Source organism: Larus michahellis, chromosome Z (assembly GCF_964199755.1).
Source record: "Larus michahellis chromosome Z, bLarMic1.1, whole genome shotgun sequence".
Lineage (NCBI taxonomy): Eukaryota > Metazoa > Chordata > Aves > Charadriiformes > Laridae > Larus > Larus michahellis.
In genome coordinates this window covers 38,281,704-38,299,464 of record NC_133930.1, presented here as the reverse complement: position 1 = coordinate 38,299,464, position 17,761 = coordinate 38,281,704, and the positions used below count along the sequence as shown (strand labels likewise).

At 38.4% G+C, this 17,761-nt stretch overlaps 1 protein-coding gene across 6 annotated transcripts in view; it reads left to right on the top strand.

Moving 5' to 3' along the window:
• The window catches only part of TRPM3 (transient receptor potential cation channel subfamily M member 3), a 421,669-nt gene that overhangs the window by 335,201 nt on the left and 68,707 nt on the right, over positions 1 to 17,761 (top strand). For all 6 annotated transcript variants that reach the window (XM_074569357.1, XM_074569355.1, XM_074569361.1 and 3 more), the window contains exon 8: positions 1,436 to 1,559. In XM_074569357.1, the coding sequence (XP_074425458.1) occupies positions 1,436 to 1,559 (124 nt within the window). The remainder of the gene's footprint in view (positions 1 to 1,435; positions 1,560 to 17,761) is intronic.

The following is a 17,761-nucleotide window of genomic DNA, read 5'->3' as shown; positions in this document are numbered from 1 at the left end:
TGGTCTAAAACCCCGTGTAAACTCATTTTAATCCAAACACGTTAACAGATGCCATATAGGCATCCTTGTGAAGTGGAAGTACTACTCAACAGGGATATTTACTGTCAAAGTCAAATTTAGAGAGTAGAGAACATATGCACTCCATATGCCATGCCTTCTATATTCTCCTATGCACCTCTATACCTCTTTCCCACTCCCATTCATTATGTCTTCTAACGTTATATTTCCTGTAGGTATAAAGACTAGATAGTTAAATCATATTTGAAATAAAATTATGTAATGAATGTGCAGTCTCACTTGGGCGTCCTTGCTGGACAGAAGTACAGACAACTTTTACCAATAGTATGAAATAAACCGGGGTTTGGTTATTGTTCTCCCAAAGCAGCTGCCATAAGCTAACAATGACTTTTAGATACTGTGCTGCTTCTGGTAATTCTTTGCAGTTGCTGCAGGGCTAAATCTTTGTTTATCTTCTGTCATAAAATACGAGTTATGAAGATGCTCTGATTTTCATTCCCCCAGATGACTGTCAATGACTTATCCTGTAAAACATTCTGACTCAGCAAATATGAAACACTCTAGTTGTCATTTTTAAGCGAGAAAACTGCTATAATGTAGAAGCTTTCACACATCAAAGGATACAGATTCTAAATTCGAGCCCATTGTTTTGTAAGACATTAAGAACAGCAATGTTTCACCCAGAACAGTCCTGAGGAATAGGCTTTTTGATATCAAGGGGGAGGGTTCAAGTACTAATATTCCATGTAATATTACTATTTATTTCTGCTGTTAGGCCATTTTTTGCAAGCACTAACATTAGCACTGAGGAGGAATATAAAAAATGGTTACTCTTTAAACTCCTGGAAGATCAGGATGAACAAAAGCAAAATGGTTTCTTTGAGTGAAGTCAGGAACAAAGAAATGTTTTTGTTTGTTTTCTTAGCTGATCCTGTGCAGCATCAATAAGTTGAGTTGAAATTGTTGGGATATTCAAGCTAAAATCAAAAACACCAACACAAATATTCCCACTTTCATAAGGAGAACTCTGAATTGAATGCTGCTACCCCACTGACAGAAAGCAGTCTTCAGTTCACCCAGAAGTGTTGGTCTCCCTCAAATCCGGACTGTCAGTGTGGTTCTTGTTTTTGCAAGGAAATCCCACAGAGCTGATAGTTTGAATGACCTTCTGTCATGCAATATGTGGGAACTGAAATAAAAACTTTGGAGATGAGGGACCCCGACATGATAAATGTGTTTTTCTAGATCAATGTTTTCCAATTTATCTCTGATGGTTTCAGCAATTCCTGTCCTTCAAACTTGTCCAGAGAAACCCGCAGTGATTTGTTGTCTAACTCTTGTTTTTTGACCCTTGGCTGAAGTTGCAATATTCCCTCGTATCTGTTTTTCCACCTTATTTTTTCTTTTTGAATTTCAGACTTATCAACGAGTCTTTGAGGGACCAGTTGCTAGTTACCATACAGAAGACTTTCACATACACCCGAACCCAGGCACAGCACCTCTTCATTATCCTCATGGAGTGCATGAAGAAGAAGGAGCTGGTATGTTCACACTTTCCTTAGAGGCAAAGAGAAGGCTCATTGTATTGTTTTGATCAAGGCTTTCAAGTGCCTGTTGAAGGATTTTAGAAATCTGATCACTGTGATCCAGACTCTAAAAGGATATTATATCATGCTGACTTTGCTTTGCTTTAGTCTATATTTTCTCATTTAAAGTGATTAATACGACAGATCTGTTCCCTTTGTAAATTCCTCTACATTTCCTTTGACAGGACAAAATCCAGGTAGTAAGGTATGAATATTACTGCTTTTCAGTCATCCTCAGGCATATCATGTTTAAAATTCCACATCATTCAACTACAGAAAACCTCAGAAGGAAGCATAATTATCTATCACTGTGATCATATTTTAAAGATGCTGTAGAGTTGCAAAAGTATCACTAGGGCTATTATTTTATTATGGAGATGTGTGAGAGGTAAAGAAAACAGCTTGTCTGCAAAGCTCCTATGCTGCAGTAGCAAGGCTATCCCTTTAACACATACTTACACTTTCTTGAAGAACACAAGACCTTTCAACAATTTCTGGGAGCTCCATGAAGCTGCTTTTGCAGAAGCATTTTTGAAGCAAAATCACATTGTAAAAAAACTTGGGATTAAAATCCAGGGGTTTTTATTTCTTACAAGCTGACTGAATAGACACACTTCAATTTTGTAGCTTAATCTTTCTTCTAAGCTTTGTTTTCAGGTCATATTGCAGCTTCCTGCTACACTTTGTGTAGGGTAACTCTCAAGAGCAAAGACTGACTCAGCTGTGTTATAGAAGTTTCATTTTCTGAAACTGTTCAAGTTTTTTTGTGACTTCATCCTCTGTAATGCGTTTTAATTTCAGTTGAAAATATGGCATAGAGTAATTAATACCACTGGAGAGGAACAGGGAAAAATGGTTAGAAAGTGTTAAAAGAAAAGGCTGCCCTTCTAAGCAGAGCTTCGCAAAACAGAAGATACTTCTTTATATGGTTTAACTTGCCAAAAGCACAGTATTCTCTTCAGTAACCAGCTGTTCATGCATCCGTCAAAAAGTGGTCAGCCTTCCTCATACTTAACTAATAGCTTACAAGCACCACCATCACCTGGCATATATGTCGGACAATGGCACAGAGGAGAGGATCCCAAGGGCAACCGTTCAGGGAAGACATGGGAGCAGCATGCAGTTCCGTTCTGCCATTGCAAAGTACATGGTTGATGGAACTGAACATATAGCAGTCCCTGCTGTCTTCTTCCTCCCAGAATCAGAGTTGAAACTGTATAGGAGACTTTAAACATCCTTTAGCTATTCACAAGCAGTCAGTGCAGCCCATAGACTAGTCAGCCCTTCCCTAGGTGAACTACATCAAGATAGAGAGTTATTTTTTTCTTTCTTTTTCATTTTATTTTCCCCTGCAAAATCTCCTTTGTATTAAAGACTCACAGCAAAATATGATTGTGCTACAGAAATACATTTGCTATCCATTTATAATTGTCAAGATGTACCATGACCTCCAGGGGACCTGAGTTTGTTTTACATGTGTAGTACATACATGCATCATTCTACCTTAATGCTGAATTTGCTGTAACATTTCTTATCAATGATTAGCAGAGAGAACCTCCTTAGGGAAACAGAATTAATGCTTTTATGCCCATTTCTGTTAATGTAATAATAATAAGAAGAAGAAGTGCATATGGGACCTAATTGTGAACCAGTGTTCTGCATGCAAACATAAAAAACATACTTAATGAGAGAAGATAGAAGAAAGGACTGAGGAAGAAAAGGAGACAAAGAGGGACAGAAAAAGGGAGGGAGCAAGGGAGGTGGGAAGTTAGGAAAAAAGAATAGAAAGTAGAGGCAGACATTGAATTAAGACTGGAAAAATGCAATTCTGGGTTGTTCCAGACCCCATCTAAACCCAGAATTGGTTGTCAGGCTTTGAACAAACTCTGCTACTGCAAAATTAACTGTGAAGTTTTTGTCTGCAGTATTCACATCAAGATTTATATTCCAAGCAAGGCTGTGCATTTGTGACAAGGTTCTTTGCAGAAATGTAACCTTTGTCACCACTGACGTTCTTTACCTCCACGTCTTGTGAAGAGCTATTAGCCAGGAGTTTGCCTGAAATTATGTGTTCTGTATTTGAATTTATACCACTAACCCAACCATATGTAAAGGGAATACATTAAAACTAATGTTTCTCTGTGGTACCTCAGTTGTACTCAGTGTTAATTTTAACAGTGGTATCCTAGAAAGGTTTTATGTCTGAGGTATGGTTGCTAGGCTAACGGTGTCCTTTAAGACTCATAACTTTGTATGTGAATGTAAAAGAAACATGATATTCATAACGATGAAGATAGCATTGACAGAGGAGATGGATGACCTTGGAGACATGAAGTGTTACCAGGAACGAGTGGTGACTTCACTGGTTCTACAAAGCCACATCTTCTATATTCCACATCTGTCCCAGCTCTTGTCCTTCCTAAGGCTTGACCTTCTGATTTGGTTGTGCATAAGACAATACACTGCTTGATGAATAGACTCCATCAGAGAATCATAGGATTGCCTAGGTTGGAAGCGACCTTTCAGATCCTCTAGTCCAACCATCAACTGAACTCTGACAAAAACCATCACTTATCTAAACTGTATCTCTAAGGACTATGTCCACCTGTCTTTTAAATACCTCCAGGGATGGTGCCTCAACCACTTCCCTGGGCAGCCTGTTCCAATGCTTAATAATCCTTTCAGTGTAAAATTTTTTCCTAATATCCAATCTAAACCTCCCCTGGCACAACTTGAGGCCATTTCCTCTTGTTCTGTTGCCTGTTACTTGGGAGAAGAGACTGATCTCCACCTCTCTACAACCTCCTTTCAGGTAGTTGTGGAGAGTGATAAGGTCTCCCCTCAGCCTCCTTTTCTCCAGGCTAAACAATCATTAGTCTGATCTCGTCTCTTCATAAAGAAAGAAATAGAAGGAAGATACAAAAGATTGTCTCGGAGCGCTCAGCAGCAACCAAGCTGATCATGGCTATTTTCCCTAAGTTCATGGTCAGTGTGCCTAACTGCCTGACTTTGTGGCTGCTGAATTCATAGGGAACAAAGCAGACAGTGCAGGAGAGGCTTGTAATATTACAGTGTGCTGCTACACAATTAAGTGCAAACAGGGTATAGACAGGAAGATAGTCTTGTAGTAAAGTGCATAAATACAGATGAATCACAGATGTGGAGATAGAAAATCAAATGCAAGTTAATCTCTGGAAAGGAACAAAAAGCTGTCTGAAATAATTTTCCCCACCCTACCTACTTAGAATGTGTAAAAATACTGGCATCTCTTTTATAAATTTGAGATAAGTGTGGTGGTCAGAGAAAAAGTATAATCATAACAAAAATTACCCCCTTCACAGCACACCAGATTTTTCAAATTCTGACATTTTTAACTTCACTCTTAAAAGAATAGTATCTGAATTGTATGCCTAGGGATCATCATGATTATGACATTCAATGTCGCATTTATTTAATAAAGTGTAGGTTCATTTATTGAATAAAACCTGAGCACACAAGCTGGATGACAAGGTGAGGCCATAGCAGAGGAGAGATCTAAATCTGTTAGGTTTGCAAGACAGAGCAAATTCCAATTCTCAATTTAATGAGTATTTTCTATTACATCGTATAGTTAGCTGTGTTGCTACTGCAAGCATCAGAGTTTATATTCAGAAATGTATTTGAATGAAGGTGCTTAATGAGGTCCATGGTATAAAAATCTATTTAAAATTAGGTAGACTATATATGCAGGTCTGTATATATAGCTGTAGATTACAAGTGTAGGAAAATGTTTTTTATATAATTTATGGAGATTGTCTACTGTTACATTTACATAGAATTCTTAAAAAAAACTTTATGCCAAGAAGTTCCTAAAATAGGAACATGAAAGCTCACCAAACCTAAGTGGGCAGCAGGCAGTATTGTAAAGTCCAGTCCAGACTTTTTTTCCAAAGGCACCATGAAAACTTTTTTGTATGTGTTCCCATCTCCATCATGCAGCTTATGAGAAGCTAAAACAGCCCATTTGATGACACCTTGTCCACCACTAAAAAATAAAATTTAAAAAAAAAAAAATGGAGGGGAGGGGGAATTTTAGAAAAGAAAGAAGAATTTTTTGCTTTGGACATTCGCATTGTGTATCAATTAGTCCAAAGCGATAATAAGATGGAATTCCATAAATTAAAAAAAAAAAAATATTTGTAAGTAGAATGAGACAGTCTTCAAGGGTGATTTTTTATCTTTCATTCTATTATGGTTGCCCTGCTGATCTCAGAATAGAAAGAGCAGGTGAGGGCACTGTCTGGCAGGGACATTTCCCACTGGAGCTCAGCCCCAGAGTCACGTCAAGCATGGAAGGGAACCCCTCAGATAGCAGACTGTGAGAGTTCACTTCAGATAGTCCCTGAAAACACGTTATGTTGGGTTATACTTCAGAAGTCTGTTTCCATCTGTGCAAAGGAGTATTTATTTCTGTCTCAGTAAATAAATTAACCTTACTACTTACCCTTAAAGACAATAATTCTGGTGTTCAAGTTTTCTGACAAACACAGGCTGCTCCATTCTTTTAGGAGTACTTCATCATTTTGCTTAGCTTAGACTGGCACGTTGCTGGAGTGCTTTGTTGACAAATCACAATGTGAATTTCTCAGAAGCCAGAAGGAGCTTCCCAACAAGCTGTGTGGGTCCATCTGTGGAACTTCTTGGGGCGGGCACAAGGAAAAGCCACTTTGGCAAGCCAGATAAGTCCATGTCCCTGAAAACAATCACACTTGTTGCAGTGGTATACATTCGTCGTAAAACTAATGCTTCCAAAATAATGCTTTGCGAGTGAATAGACCTAATCTGATATCCATTTAATAGAAAAGGCATTTGCCGTGAATCAGGATAGGTCCAGTCTTAGTACCTTAGTAATCAAAAAATGGCACATTAACATCAGCAGTAAAGACTGTGCACCACCTGCTGGTTAAGTTTGTTTTCTTATTACTACCATGACCATTTTCTGCTAAATTTGTTTCCTTGAATATTTGAAGGCTCAGTTACCACATTAAGCAAACTGATAGTGTCATTACCTACCACTGCATTACAAGAACGGTTTGCAGAATGGGCACACGTTGGTGTGCATCCATGAATTCCTGGAACTCATTTCCACAAAGAGGCAACAGACATACTTAATTAGTTTCTTGCTAAAAGAGAAATAATAAAATCCCATCTCTATCTCATGTCAGCAAGTAATGGATATTTTTATCTTGCCTCTCCTTTTCTCTGTTAGTCCTGTACCTCAGTGTACGGGCACTGTGATTAACATAATGTCTGCTTGGGGACAGTGGAAACCTCACTTCTGCATTGTGTTCCTGGGTGTATATATATGGTAAATAAGTCGTTCCAGATGACTTCATGACTAACTTGAAACGCTGGTGCTGTCAGATTTAACAAAGCAGGTGTCATGCTGAAGTAGCTGGGTGCATTGAGCTGAGATCAGGACAACCTGCATTACGAAGGTTCTTATTCTGTTTTTCCTTCAAAGAGAGATGGATGCAAATTGTCCAGAAATGCACAGTGCATGAGTGGGCTGTATGACAAGGCTAACATTCACACCCCAATATTGTCTTACTAATGCAGGGCTTAGACTCAGCTTATTGGTTACTTACCCAAAGCACCCAAAGCTGTTGAGTTTAAGCAGTTTCTTTTCTATTTGGACTACGAATGAGACCTATTAATCTTCAGTGGTTTCAGTTACGTCTGGCTGAAATGGCTGGAGCAAACCTGTCCATGTTTCTGGAAGAGTTTATACTGGGAAGAGTTTGACCTGATCATATACTGGCTGCAAAAAACATTTTCAGCTGGATGTGCAGGTTTGGTAAATTACTATGCTAATTAAACACCATCTGCAACTGCTTATTAGCATACACATAGATATGTTTTGAATTAAATATTAGCTAAATCAGATGGACTTTTAAGAATTTACCAGCATATTGTCTCTTCATTTCTTTGGCCCTTCCTAAAGGTTAAAAAGTTCATTCAGATCCTTTTTTTTTAAGAAATTTGGCTTTGTAAACAAATAAATCATTTCAGCTAATATTTTCTAATGCTGATGGAACCTTTTTTATAGAGGAGGCAGAAGAGGGATTGGTGACCTCTCAAACCATAAAAATCAACTGTAGTTCCTACAGGAGTATAGTTACTGTGAACAGCGTGTAGTTTGGCAGTAGAGATCTGGAGCAGGAAAGCATCATGTAATTACTGGCCTGCTCGTTGCTGAAACAACCCTTGTCTCTCCCATGGAAACACTCTGTGAGATTTCCAGTGAAAAATGTACTGATGCTAATTAGTCCTCTGCATCCAAATGGAGATGCCAGTCCTCTTTAGCAGTGGCTGTAGCAACCCTCCCAACTTTGATGAAGGTTAAATCTCCTACCCAGTCAGTGCAAATCAATAGGATTAGTCTAGTACATAGGCCCTACCTCGGTAAGTAAGCATTAAAGTGATAATTAAAAGGTAGTTTTAAATTCTGCAAACCTCATTTGATTTCTTTTTGCTGAAGAGATAAAAACATATTTTGTTTTTTCAGCTGCCAAGAAGTCAGATAAAGTTAGCTGGGATTTGCTATTGACTCCACAGAGAACAAAATCTAATCCTAGGACTGGGTTTTTTATTTCAGTGACTCAGAGAACAAGCTCCACAAGCAAGGCCGCTATATACAAAAAGAAAAGAAAAAAAGAAAAAAAAAAAAAAGGCAAAGGGACAAAGGCAGCTGTTGTAGTACACTGAAGCCTTGAAAAGCATTTGATCCTACCAGCTGCTTTTCAACTGCTGTCAGATGAGGTAGGGCTTCTTCTTACAGAAAACACAAGAATGTCAGACTTACTGTTGAAGCAGAAGTGTGCAATTTAGGCAGTTATTTGGTCCATCCTGAACCTCTTCTGTGCTATCTTCAGCACAACTCTGCAGAGACCAATATTCCTTTTGTTGCTTACATTCAGTAAGTAGACATTTTCTGGTTTATTTTGTGCATACTGCCTGCACAATTATCACAGATGGAGTGACCTAGTACTGCGAACCTCTTTTCTTCCTACGTATTCTGTGATTAAAATTGCAGCTACAGAAATTAAATTGAGAATGTTTCTTTTCCCTTTAAACATATAAGCTTGTGAAAACATCCATTACCCCATTTACACTGTTAACAAGTCATTCTGGGAAAGGCACCCTGAATCATTATACAGTTCTGTCAACGGTCCCAGTAATGGAAGTGAAGGCAAAACAGTACTGTGTGACACAGCAAATATAGACCAATTTTTGCAATCAGGGAATTGGAAGGCCTTAATGCATTTTATAAACTCCACAATACTGTTCAGAAACCTTTCTTATTCCCTGGCTCTGTTGTGTCTGGGGAGTTGTAATTTCTTTTGCCTTTCTTAGAAAATACAATTACTGTTACTGTGGCCTCAGATGGGGCATGGAGACCCATTCATTACCGCTGTAATATCTTAGTCATAGATGAGGAGCTCCCCGTATGAGATGCAGGTTCTGTGTAGATACAGCAATAACTGCAAATTTACTGTCCTGTAGGAATATCTTACACTAAGTGAGATGTCTTTTCCAAATATTAGCTACTTAGGCTCACCAGCAAACTGGCTAGGAAACTAATGGTTTGTGGCTATTTTTGCTGCTTGATTTCTGTGTTCATGAAGGTGTTGTCAACTTAATACACAATAGGCATACACCTGCATCATCTATAGCAAAGCAATCTGGGCATCCGTGTACTTTCACACTATTTGAAAATATGTTGCAAAATTTAAGATGGAGCAAGAGTCCCCGACTTTTAATACTGTTGGCCACCCACCCAACTCATCATACTTCCTTCCAAGATCAGCATTTTCAGTTCAGATTAGAAGACATATGTGAGTCCTACAGACAACATTGTTTAGGGCAATGACTTGCAAGACATAATTTTTCAGTATATACAGCAGTGGGAATATCAAACTGAATTCTTGTTCTCTTAAAGTAACAGAATATTAGGGCTATCCATCTCAGTGATGAGCTTTTTACATCAATCATGGCTTTTTTATTAAACTTTGCCTTGAAAAACAATTCAGCTTTACATTGCTTAGTATCTGTGACCAAGAGGTAGGTTACAGGTTAAATTATCTCACTAAAAGCCCAGAATGACCATACTTTGCTTGGATGGTTTTTACAGAAATTGTCCTACCCAGGACTGTTAGTTTAGCAGGAGAGCAGAGGCGTTGCAGATCCAAGGATAGGTGCCAAAAGGAGCCCATTAATTCAAGAGTAAAACTGTCTTAAGACTGTGATTTCCTGCCAGTCCTTAGAGCTAATAGGAGTTGTATGAGGAGACCCACCCACATGAAGACCAGATACAACTGTGACTCTAAATGTAAAACAAATCTCAAATGGTATGCACAAGGGTCTTACTCAGAAGGTCAGACACACACAGATAGAAGTTGCTTCCAACTCCTCCAGTCTGTGGCGTGGCTGCTTGCTCATCTGTCAGAAGAAGAGTGCTTTCTGGAAAAAATACCCATTTGATGGAGTTACATGGGAGCTAACATCTCCTTTAAAAGCATTTTATTCAGGCTTCTCCTGAGGATGTGCTGGAACACATGTATGATTCTTGTCAGTGGATCAATGTTTGTGGATAATAACTGCTTTAGGACCAGTGGGGTTAATAAACTCCTGTATACTATGTTTCAATTGGTCTTAACTCCTATTACTTGGGACTCAGATGTCAGGGCCTTCCAGGTGATAAAGCTTCATTATTTTATTCACTGTACTACTCATGTCCCTTTCTACCTATTTAAGTCACTTTATGTTTTCAGAAGTAAATGGATAAAGGTAGTTTCTTGTCAATACCTCCAAGAACCATCTCTACAGTACAAGAGGTGGAGGAAATTAACTACATCACGTGTACTCCACATTTCTTTCTTGAATCAGGGTGATGGAAAGGCTCATATTGCACCAATGTTTGAATGAAAATGCCTATCTCATCACCCAAAACCATTTCTCTCTTTATGGCTGTTCTTAACCAGTTCCAATGCTGCAAGTCTACATGGAAACACATCCGTGTTTAATATCACAGTCTGTTGATGTACACAGGATGGTGATTTAAAGGACAACATCTGAATTCTATTCTCCTGCTTATGTGATTTGTGACTTACAATTTATATTTACTCATGTTTCTTCAACTTTAAAATCAGGGACTGGTATTTCACTGCCTGAATAGAGTGATAAATGGCCTCATGTAACAACAGCATGAAACCTGTTGTATAAGGGAAAAGGATTGTTGTCAATGTTTTTACTGCCAAAACTTATTTTAGGTCATTTATTCCACTGGAAAATATGCATATTCCATTCCAAAAAGGTTGACAGGCTGTAAGGCTTAAAAGGTATGTGCACATTATAAAATATACAGCTTTTTACATGGGACAGAGCTGTGAGATTTCCATAGCCTTTTCTCTTCAGTCATTTAGGGGTTGACACAGCGTCTCAGCCTTGAACAAAAACTAGTAATTACAGGGGAAGCCAAACGTTTACAGTAATTTCTGTCAAATGAGTTTCTGTGCACCTAGATGGCTCCTCAATTGCAGAATTTCTGCTTTTCTTATAGGCACTGATTTTTTTTGTTTGTTCCCTGCTTCCTAATAGACAATGCGTCTATGGCAAATTATTGGATCAAAGAAAAATGTGAGGTGATGCAGTGCTGCCACAAAGCAGGAGATGTAAAATTTTAAAACTTTACAACCAACATTCAAACTTCTCCCCTCGTATCTGCTCCCTTTTATTTCCACATTTGGAATTATTTCTTAGTCCTCAGAATAGGAGACCACTTAGTTTAGTTTTTCCCTAAACATATTCTCTCTAATATTTCTATTCCTGCATTTCCACTTATTTGGCCATCCCCTTTCTTCTGCAGTATTACCCATTGACTCACCTGCTCACTTTGATCTTTGTTATGCCTCCACATCAGGCAGCTTTTCCCTTGAGTTAAACAGGATTATTCATTGCAACAAAAAAGGAAATGCTTTTCCCTCTTTATCTGAACCATTTTGAGGCTTTGCATAACTGACCTCCTTTAATGTTTTATTTTATCAAACACTTATTTTTCTTTTCAGGGTAATTTTCCTCTGAAATATTCAGGTAGGCCTAGCTAAATTATAAATGTCAACATGTACTCTGGAAGGAATTGCCTATTTTTCTGAACCAACCCATGCTCTCAAACAGGAGAGTTTCAGGTTGTGTTCGCAATTGCATCTGCTTTTTTTGTAGAAAAGGGAGATTATTTTACTTATGTAACTGAGATACATCTAAACAATTTGTGTGTTTGTCAGAGGTGAGATTTAAACACATTCAAAAATTTTCTGGAGGTAGCAGAAAGAAAATCACTTTCAATGAGTTTTAAATCACTGTATATTTTCTCCCAATGTCATAGTGAAATGATAGTGAGAAACAACTCCAACTCTAAAAGCATGAATAATTTGCAGCATTCGTAAAATGCTATGAATACAGCATGTAAAGAGAGCACTCTTGGATGCTTTTTCCGCTCTCACCACTGCTACCGTGTTTTTTTCCTCTGTCTTCAGTCATCCATTGCCTAGTCAGCAGGCACTGTCAATCTGAGACGTAGAGAATGATTTTTCTTCTTCATCTCTCATCTCCTTCATGACAGAAGGTGAAACGCCCTTCTGTGCAGGTGTGCACTGCATTCTTCCTGCTGATTTGGTGGTGTTTCCTCTCTCTCCAAACAAATAGAAGCTAAAAATCTCATCTCACTCTTCTAACCCTGAAGTGGTTGAGGTTAACCCTACTGTAAAAAAAAAAAAATGATCACATGTAATAGAATATTTTAGAAATACTAAGTGCAGACTAATGCTGAATAGCTATTCAAATTTAATGCTGGGCCCTTATACTGGCCTTGAACAGGAGCTCTTCCATCTCTGTGGAGTTTTCAGAATAAGTCCTAGAAAAAAAGTGGTGTGGCGGAAGAGAAGGACTCACTTTTTGGATAGAAAAAGCATTAAAAGAGGAACTGAATATGCTGGTAGTTGGGAATAATTTTTATGTCCTGTGATTAATTTCACTAAATGCTGTTTTAAACTATTACAAAACAGGTTTTTTTACATTAATTCCCATGCTATGACCTGGCAAATTTGCAGTTAATGGTAATGGTGGCTTCTGACCCTACCTATTGCTCTTGCTTCTCATTTTAGGGTAAAACAAACCTCATCTGTATAGAGTACAAACCTGTTTGCAGGGTAGCAGCTCATACTGCTGAATGCTTATCATTTATATACCCAGCTAGGCCTGAATATAACAAACTGTGAAACAGCTATACTGGCTTCAAAAGGAGTCTATAAGGCAAAACAAATTTTTGTGTCAAGGTATTTCCTATAGATCTATATGACTTGCTCATCAGGGAACTAGAACTGCTTCTGGCCTGTCTTCTGCTGGAGTCCTGCCCTCTCCACACATGATAGGTCTGCTTCCCCCAGATTAGTAAGGGATAGAAATGTGAACAGTTATTGAGGAACCAGGCAGGGAAACAAATTGTAAGAATTCAGAAATTTGGCGATTAGAACTTATTGCAACCTGTTACAACCTGCTCCTTGTCCTCCTAAGTATCTTAGTGCTCCTGCCACGCTGGGGGTTGTCTCACCGGTGACTTCACTTGCTTTCTGTTTGACCGCATCTTCCCTCCTCAGCATCTATTTGAGATATCCTCTTCTTCACTGGTCTTTTATTTGGGAGCTGCCATTAAAGAGACCACATTAAAGAGACCACATCTGCATATAGACAGCTGTGACTTGTTTTTCTAAGGTAACCCTGCATTTACATGCATACAGAACTTGGGACATCCTAAGGAGCAGTGTAATATCTGTGTCTCTCAGTGTGTGAATAATTTCTGAAAGTCTATTTGGTGTTCACTGCTCTCAGGTAAGACAGTATTACCTGACTTTGCCTATCAAAGCGCAATGCGGTATCAGTGTGAGGCAGGAAAATGACAGAATGCATCATATTAGGTTAAACTGACCCTGCTGAGCTAGAAACTACATAGAGGAAAGGGAAAGAGAAAGAAAGAGTAACCTGTCAAACAAAAATGGAGGTGGCGTTAACAGAAAGCAGAGCTGTTTTAAAATGAATGCTTTTAAAAAAAAAAAAGAGTCTAAGGTCAGACAATCTCTTTCCCTTACTCCCCACCGCCCCCACAACCTTGCTTTCTATCCTGCTTCTTTTTTTAATCCATCTCTTTGATTTTTTAGTTGCTTTCTACCTACCCTGCCTGAAAATTAGTTTTCGACCCTGCTGGACTGTAATTATTGCTGGCAAGTACCACTGTGTGCTGCAATCATTGTGCTTGCAGAGAAGGTCTGTTTTGGCTCAGTGATTTCCTAGGAAGAATTAGGACACAGCTATGTTCTTTTCCTGGAAGTTAATCCTGTTCGCATTAAGATATTTCAGTAAAATCTGTAATGAGGTACAGCGAAGTCCTTTCCAGATCGTTGCAGGGAGGGGGGTGTCTTCCCCTGTTTTTAAGGGCAAACCTCATCCATTTCACTCAGGCAGGTTTTGTGGAGGCAAATGAGACATAGTCTTGTGACACAAGGGTTTGGCTGGTGGGGCCCAACCACCTCCTCCTGAGAGGAGCCAGGCAGAGCTGATGGTCCTTGCCCAGCTGCCCCTGGATTTAGAAGTAGCTTCTATCTACTGTACTTTGCAAGTAGATCACTATGAGCATATCAAAAGAAATCCAGGTATTTAGACTTACATTTGGCAAGAATCTGGATGCCTATTAACACTGTTTTTGCAGGGTTTTGGTGCAACCTTCATTGGTGACTCAGAGTCAGTTTTTGCTTGTCTGTTTCACGTTCGTTTTCATCTGAAGATTTAACTCTTTTTTCAGTACGGTGCAATACAGTTTTGTATTTGGAAGGAATGTTTAACATCCATTCCTGTTATATCTGTAAAGAAGAGAAGAAGAATATATTTTAAAAAAAAGCTTGTTGTTGGAAGTCATAGATGTTCACTGAGATGCCTCAGGCAATTACCTGAAAAAGTTTCTTCAAGCCAATAAATGGTGTGAACACTGAGGAAAGAAAGGACGAAACCAAAAAACACCAACCCCAAAGTACCCAAGGTAGTGGAGGAGGAACAGAAAATATTGTTCTTTTAAAATAATTGAGCTTAACATCAACAGTTGAAACTACCAGCTACATGGAAGTAATAATGTGTCCCAAATCCCTGGGATAAAAAAAAAAAAAGAGTATTTGATTTTTGGATTTTTTTATTCTTTGAATGTAATTTGTTTTTTGGCTCAAAAGAAATAGCTGAGTAGGGTAAATGGTAGTTTTTCTCTCTAATATATTTTCATTATGCTTGGAAAAATAGAAACTGTTTGAATCAGAGCAGCATAAAGAAAATCTGTTTAAACTTATCTTCACTTTTTCACAGCAACACAAAAGAATGGCTAGTGCTAGTGTGACTAATACTGCAACTCTTACTCTTTGTTTTCTTTTGGCAAGGTAAGCAAGTCTTAAGCATGTATTACTTTTTAACTCCAGCTTCTTGGGGTTTGTTTTTTTTAATAATTAAATGTCCTGGATTTCGTATACACACCTTACTAGGTTGTTTTTTCTTTTATTTTTTCACTAATGTTGTACAGAGGCTAAGACTCAACAACAGGCTTAAATAGGACTACAGTAGGTCTTTTTAAAGGTGAATGGCTCGTAGGCACTGTTTCTTCATTTAAAGAAGAAAAGCTTTCTTTTTTACTTAGTAATGAGTTATTAAGTGGGTTTCTAAGTCTTTAATTTACTGCAATTTTTGCATTTCAGTGGCTGACACACATTCATCAAGCAAGAAGTAGTTGGGAATAGAGTTTACTGACCCAGATATTTTGCTTTAGCACAGCAGTTTTATATACATTAATGCAGTAGCATCTGTAGACCACTCTAACACGGCTCTAGTCAATGGCCTATTTTAATAGCACCGATGCATTGTTTCTCAGTTGTCTGCACTGATTTACCCACCAGAGTACCTGTAAATGGCAACTAGCAAAATGTCAGATACATTAATGACTCTTGAAACTAGATGAGTGTATTGCAAACACTAAATTCTTACCTCTTAACTGGGGGAAAAGAAATCACCAGAAGAACAGGTCTCCAGCAAGACAGACAGGTAGGTGTTTTGAGAACTAGAGATATCAAACATTTCTAAACATAAAGTCTGCATAAATACTTTAGGATGTGTCCCTATCTCCTCATGCCTCTGACCACAAAAATTAAAGGATGCTGAAAAAATACAAAGACTGTATAAGTAAACAAGTAAATCCATCGTTTAGTAACAATTGCTGTCTCCTCATAACTGTACTCACAAAAAAAATAAAATCACTATTTCTTTCTGGAAAGGTCAAGAGAGTCTTTAGCACAAGGCACTAGGGTCTCATCCAACAACAAATCGTGTGTTCTTCTGTCTTTAGTGTTTTACAAAGCTTGTTTGTTTCCTCTTTTTATCCGTATTTAAATGTGACAGGAAAAAACAAAAGGACGACATTTGGAGATGCACTTCTAACAGAAGTTGTGAGAAAAGGCAGGGGGAATGTGCAGCCCTCTTCATTAATGAATCATTCAGGCACAACAGCAGCCTAACATAAAGCTGCATTGGATAAGCAATACGGGTCTGCTGGAGGTGCTGAGGGTTCCTCATGTGCTGCTAGTCTGGGACTCAAAACATAGCAGCGATATTCCTCCAGTACCGCTGCTTTGTCCCTGGATCATAGTTACTGAAGGAGAACAAAAGCTGCAGCTATGCGGTTTGATAACAATCTGGCTTTGCCAGGTAAAGTAGAAGTGATGATGATACAAATGGTTCAGCTGCCAGCATCCCACAGGTTTAAGGCCCATCTTCCAAAATTCATTCTGCAGAGCCATCAGTAATGAAATATTTTCCTTTAGTCATTTAAAAGCAAATGTCACTATACTCAAATACCTCTGACATCTAATAATAGAAGCAACAAGCACATCTGGCAAAGATGCAAGGCGAACATGTGATGCTGAAGAAGGCTGTATATAAAGATTACGGTTTTATCAACAAAGATTTTATCAACAGTGTGACAAAGTTGTGACTGCAATTACAGTACGGTCCTTTTTTAAGTCCTCCAGTTTGTGAATGGACAAAAACATTGGTCAAGCTTTAGGGCAATAGCGGAAAGAAGAAACAATTGATCTTCCCAAAACCGTGGGAAATCATGATAAGGGCAAAGACCTGCTTATGAGGTCCAGACTGATAAAAAGCTGTTTCACCAGGTTGGGAGGCAACAGTTCAAAGGATGACTAGCTATGAAAACTTTCTCAAAAAAACGTGAATGAGTAAGAGTAGTAATGTGCTACAGGTTGTCCAAAATCATCTTCAGGACCTGTAACAGGATAGAAAGCAGCTAAGGATAGTTACAGTTAGCCCAAACCATAAGGAGAGGCTGAACATATCAGTTTATTGTCCTAAAAGATTCTGTGCATTCAGAACAAGCAAAGGTCCACAGTATCAGCTGAGTCTTTCAGATACTAAACTCGCAGCATTTGAAATGAGGGATCATGATACATTGCCTTGCTTCTGTCTAAAATTCTAGTTCCCTCTTGGGCATGACCCCAAAGATTATAATAATTCTGGTATGAGTGAGGACTCTTTCCATTTCCATCTTTTTTCCTAATTATTTAGCTCTTTTTTCTTTATTTTATTTCTTGAATTATGGATAGATCTCTTAAAAATGATAATAAAGTAACAGTTAGTGTGGAAACATAGCCTTGTTATTCAAAGATAACTACATTATGTAGTTCTATTTTATTTTTAATACAGCAGCAATTTGTTGTGCTGAAGTGGTTTTATTTTTCTGAGGCATGCAGGGAAGAGGGATGAAAGAGAAGCTGGAAATTTAACATTTTACGTGGTCCAATACATGCAAAGTCCTTCCCTTAGTTTTCCTGTGGTGATAAGCTGTTCAGTGTTTGCAGTTTATAGGATGCCTTTTAATTAAGCTTGGAGTTCACTGGGCATGTGTTTAGTTTGCGATGTACTCTGATTTTCCGCTGACCTCCTGTTGTTCAGTATTTTCACTCCCCAGTGTGCAGGCTGCTTCACCTTTAGCCTTAAAGAAGAAGAATGGCATTTTGCTT